This window comes from Uloborus diversus, chromosome 4 (genome assembly GCF_026930045.1).
Source record: "Uloborus diversus isolate 005 chromosome 4, Udiv.v.3.1, whole genome shotgun sequence".
NCBI lineage: Eukaryota > Metazoa > Arthropoda > Arachnida > Araneae > Uloboridae > Uloborus > Uloborus diversus.
The window spans coordinates 157,249,322-157,255,321 of NC_072734.1; the positions used below are offsets into that span (position 1 = coordinate 157,249,322).

General features: G+C 32.0%; 1 protein-coding gene across 1 annotated transcript in view; it reads left to right on the top strand.

Annotated features, from left to right (window-relative positions):
• LOC129220945 (uncharacterized) overlaps positions 1 to 3,170 on the top strand; it is a 50,055-nt gene extending 46,885 nt beyond the window's left edge. The window contains exon 10 of the mRNA XM_054855379.1: positions 2,905 to 3,170. Coding sequence (XP_054711354.1) covers positions 2,905 to 3,066 — 162 coding nt within the window. The 3' untranslated portion in view covers positions 3,067 to 3,170. The remainder of the gene's footprint in view (positions 1 to 2,904) is intronic.
• Positions 3,171 to 6,000: the final 2,830 nt, after the last annotated feature.

The window sequence follows — 6,000 nt, forward strand, 5'->3', positions numbered from 1 at the left end:
ATTTTCATTTTGTACCGTTTTTTCTATACATTAGTACATATTGAGTTCAGTTTCGTGAGATTTCCGGCATTTGTTGACATTTTTGTCACATAGTGCACATACGTGGCAGACTGTCAAGAGTAACGTTTAACACCAGATAATTTATCTATGACTATATGATTGGATATCTAAAGAAATCATGCATTTATTAATTCATTCGTCATGGAAATGATTTACCTGATATGCGAAATCTTGTCAAGATACATTATTCTTTCACACAATTTTAAAACCATAACCTTATAAACAGATTTTTGGCGAACTTTTATTTTTTATTGTTCAAATTCTTAACGTTCTTTCTGGATTTTTCAATCTGTTCTGCGATAAATATTTTCAAGAAAATTTATTTGCATACTTTCTATTTCAGTAGGATACTGTAGTAACAAAGGTTATTTAAATCATTTATGTGGAATTAGGTTAAGGAAAAGTGTCCAGTCAATGTTGCTAAGTTCGTTTTTTTTTCTTCATCGAATTGAAAAACTGATATTTATTCAAATTCACTCAGAACAAAATAAATAAAATGTGTACTCACAGTTTATATATGGTGGTAGTTTTCTTTTCAGTTGATTGACCATTATTTCTTTTTACTTATCGAATTCTGTAATCTTACTATCATTTTTTTCCACTCATGATAAAAATTAAAAATGGTTTAACTAAAAATGCGAAATCTCGCCAAGGCTACTTTGCTCGCACAATTCCAAAACTATAACCCTAAACAAATTTGGCGAAACCTTTCAGCTGAGAATAAAAGGAATAAAGTAAATTCTTTCTCGGTTAAACATTTTTCATTTTGTTCTACGATAATAAATTCAAGAAAATATTTTGCATACTGTCCATTCCAACTAAATGCTGCTGTAAAATATGATTAGTTAAATTAATTTAAGATTAAAAAAAACTCATATTCTTACAAATTCATACAAAACAATAAAAATTTTTACCTGGTATAACGTTATCCAATTTTGTTAATTCGGAACTCCAGCGCTCGAATACGCTACCTTGCGGTGATTTACAAAACTGCCGATAGAATTAAAACATTGCCACGTTTTAGTTCCATGTGTGTCTGTTGACGTAAACACAGGCAGTTTGTTCTGAGTATTTATTAACGCAATCGATGCGTCTTAGTTTGCTTTCAGTTACAGAAATTAATTCGTCCCCTAAGAGTATTCTCGAGCTTCTCAAAATAATGTTAGTTTTCCTTATTTCTTTCAAAAAAGTATTAAATGGTGGACGCGTAAACAAGAAAACTCTGGATTAACAAAATTGGATAACGTTATACCAGGTAAAATTTTTTATTGTATGAATTTGTAAGAATATGAGTTTTTTTTTAATCTTAAATTAATTTAACTAATCATATTTTACAGCAGCATTTAGTTGGAATGGACAGTATGCAAAATATTTTCTTGGATTTATTATCGTAGAACAAAATGAAAAATGTTTAACCTAGAAAGAATTTACTTTATTCCTTTTATTCTCAGCTGAAAGGTTTCGCCAAATTTGTTTAGGGTTATAATTTTGGTATTGTGCGAGCAAAGTAGCCTTGGCGAGATTTCGCGTTTTTAGTTAAACCATTTTTAATTTTTATCATGAGTGGAATAAAATGGTAGTAAGATTACAGAATTCGATAAGTGAAAAGAAATAATGGTCAATCAACTGAAAAGAAAACTACCACCATATACCCGTGAGAATTTTGTTGATGATTTGCATAACATGACACAATTAAATCGTAACTCAGAAATTAGAAAAATCGAAACAGAAAATTTTTAAATGAACCGATTCGGGAATTCGAGAGAAATAACTCAGCTACAAATGGAAAAAAAATAAGCGCTAGCCAAGCAAGGCAAAGAAGTATCATCTTCTTTCGATAATAATTTGTAATGTCATATTGAATTTTCTAGCATTAATTGTTGTTCTTGTCAGGCCACAATTATTATTTAGTTTTATCAAGAATTGATAAATATCGAATTCAACATCATGGAAATAGCTGCTTAGAACTACGAACTACGTACTTTGCATTAATCTTTGACGTTTAGTAATGCTTCTTGAATTCTCATTTCTTTCTACGTGGGCCAGAATATCCACAAGACTTTGAAAATTAATTTAAAAAGAATAAAGCGAAAAAATCATACGTACGAACAAAAATCACAACATTTTTAGCATTTTCTTCGTTACCATGTGCGTTTGTTTTAGTTTTCAATTCCGCCATTAGACAGTGACTTCAGTGCCCCCTACATTTCGTTGGAGTTGCGAATCCAGAGTTTTCTTGTTTACGCTTCCACCATTTAATACTTTTTTGAAAGAAATAAGGAAAACTAACATTATTTTGTGAAGCTCGAGAATACTACTAAGGGACGAATTAATTTCTGTTGTTGAAGGCGTTCTTAGACATGTTGAATGCGTTACTCAGAACAAACTGACCGCGTTTACGTCAACAGATACAAGTGGAGCGCAACGTGGCAATGTTTTAGTTGCATTCGCAGTTTTATAAATCACCGCAAGGTAGCGTATTCGAGCGCTGGAGTTCCGAATATCATAATAACTCAATTGTTCTATTTCATTATTTTTTGCCGTTGGCATTACAAAAAAAAAAAAAAATAAATAGCGCTAACGATAAATTAGTAAAATAATACAAAGAATCAAATACATATCAGACGATGATAAATAGCAAAATTAAATGTAAAACACGGCAGACGGTGGGCAAATTTATAAAAAGCAGTATCCATTTGGTATGCACGCCACAATTATTCTACGGATTTTCGTAGAAACTGCGTATTATACATTCTTAAAGGCAGATCCACATCTTTTGAAATTGACAAGTTTTTCCTCGTGTTAATTTTCATTTCACTGGAGCTTTCTTTTCTCTTCCATTAGCTTCATGATGTTGATATATCTAACTACCCAAAGATCTTGGCTTATATGGAGAAGATGAAGTCTCATGTTCCTCTGGATGAAGAGATTAACCAGAAAGCCATTGCGAATATGAAGCTAATCATCGAAGACATAAGAGCAGGAAAAATACATAAAAAGGAGTAGTTTCAGAAGAAATTTATACATGTAGTTATTTGTAGCTCTCTTGTAAAAATACTACAAATTCAAGTTCCATTAATGATTTTCAGATGTAGTACTGAGCAGTATCTACAATAAATATCCTATAGTATTATTATTATTGTTATTATTATTATTATTATTTGCTGATATTTATTTTCCAATAGATTTGCACTAATGGGGTCGTTTCCAAAATTTTAATAGTATTTTTTTCTAAAAGAACATTCTTAAAAACGTAAGATCTAACCATTTTTTAAATAATTTGTTTAAGTTTAATATTTTTAAAAAAATTACTTAAATCGGTGCGCTTCATAGACTAATAATAAGAGTAGACCGAGCTTTCTCATTCTTGCTGATAAAGAAAATTGGTTCATAGATGTATCATGTGACTAGTGGAAGGGCTTGGCGAAGACTTTGGCAGCATGGTTGCTAGATGGCAGCATTATCTATAGTTTGGCACTCGACATGTATTTTAAGACAATGTGTTTTCATTAAAAAAAACTTCCAGGTGCAGAGATTAAACTGTTTTTCTTTTAGTTATGCATTATTTTGACATTAGTAATAGTTTTCGATCAGTTTTCGGTAACTTATATTTCATTTGGAGCTGTCAGCGTTGGCGTGAACGAAATGGCGTAAACGTTTTGCGTTAACGCAAAAATGTACTAATCGGTATCCTAAATTGAAATTGAAACTGTAGGTAAAAATCTTACGGTTTGCTGATTCTTCTTGGTCGCTTGCATCTTTTATTGCTTAGAGAGTTATTGAAATTGACTAAAGAAAATGCACAATACTATCTAAACGAAAAACTCACTATATTAACAAAATATTTACAACTTAGAATAACAAATTTACAAATCGGACTCCATAAAAGATCATTCTTCCGTGTTCCATCAATTCTATTTATTTTATTTCACGCTGTCGTTGATCGTCTGCTACGATTAACGCCCGCTGTTGCTAGGATATCCACCAGTCACATGGTTTGGTTTATGAACAGCAAAAGGGTTGCCATAGCTCGGTCTACTCTTATTATTAGTCTATGGTGCGCTTTTATTGTTTACATTTCTTGCCGATGACATCACAAATGATGAAATTACCATTCTGTGTTGCCATTCACTGAGCAAAATATTTAATTCGGATCTTTACTCACGTGTATTGGCAACGATATGGTTGATAGCAAGCGTAGAGCGCAATTTTAATTCGCTTCTTGATTATCATAACGTGGAAACGCGATACAAAATGCGCCAAAGAACATCCTTTGTGACGTCATCAAGAATACGCCTTGTTTGCAAAATTGAACATTTAAAAAAAATAATTAAAAAATAACTGTTGGGAAAATGAAAGAATTTTCTGGGTCCATGTTTTATTTATTTATTTATTTATTTATTTGCTTATTCTATCAATCTCAGTGACTAAAAGTACCACTTTTGACTGAAGGAAACAACTCCATTACGACGGCAAAAAAAGCGTTTCTGTAGATTTTCTGCAAATTGGTTTCATATACAGGTTGATTCAAAACGAATGGTGCGGTTTCATAAAGCAATCAATTTTCGAGCATAGGACCTTCAACTCTCTGGTGCAGTTTGAATTAAACATCGAGTTATAAAATTTCAATCGGCTACTTCTAGATGTCTCTACGTGTTATCGTATGTGTCATACTTATCATTTATTATTCAGTTAGTCAAAATGGCGATTGAGGATAGTGTTTTAGCACTTTGTGATTGTCCCTAGGTCACCAGACCTAACAACGTGCGATTTTTTGCTGAGGGGTATTGTGTTGAAACCCCGACACCTGTTGATCTTGAGGAAAAGAAAATTCGAATCACTTCGGCAATTCCTTCTGTGCCTGTGGATATACTACGACGCGTATGGCGGGAGTTTGAATTTATGTGTGATATCGTTCAGGTGTTAATAGAAGGACACTTAGAACATCTTTAAAATGATTAAAAAACATAAAAAATAACTCCTTTTTGTACCATTTTTACTCACAGAAATATACATGTTTAAAATCCCACCAATGTTTTAAATTACTCTGAAATTTTATTTCCATAACCTCGTATTTCTAGTCAAATAAAATAAATTAATATATTCTCATTTGGAATCTCATTAGGATTTTTTTGTCTATCATTAAAAATTATTTTCACTCACAGGAGAATAAGCTATTGCCAATGTACTTGATTGTAATGTTTAGTTAACGACACTGTTTAAACAATTGTAACATCGAAGGAAAAAACTTTATTTATTTTAAAGCAGACAAAATAGAAATAGAAAATAGATTCTAAAAGACTTCATTTAAATGACTTGGGTATCAGAAACTCGTAAGTTAAATAGGATTTAAAAAATTAATTGTTAATAATTCCGTGCCTAAGCATTTAAAATTAAATAATTTTCCAAAAATAAGCAGAAATAATTGCAAATGCAGCAAGAAGTTTCGTCCAAAACTAAACGAACCTACTTTCCCGTATACCAATATCGACTTTCAAAAAAAAAAAAAAAAAAAATCGCTTTTTTTCCCGTGTTGCCAAAAAATAATTACATAAATGAATAAATGTACTTTAAAAATAAATAAGAAAACAACAAAATGTCAACTTAAAGAAATAGTTTTCATCATCAAAAAAAAAAAAAAAGAAAATTAGTTTGAATTCTGAAATTTTGAATTCAAATTATGTTTTTCGCAATCTCGAACTGAGACAGGACCCTACTCATTGGAGTTATTGTTTCTAGAAACGGCTCCGCCCCCCCCCCCCCCCCAAGCCTGCCTCTCCTCCTGGGCGGTTACGTGTGCATAGTTGTGTGTATAGTACGTGTGTGCGTAGACCTGTGTGTATGCACGTAGGCGTGTGTGAGGGTATGTGTGTGAAGTCGTGTGTGTGTATGTGTGTGAACGTGCATGTGTGTAGGACATGGACGCCTCCGACCAGGAGA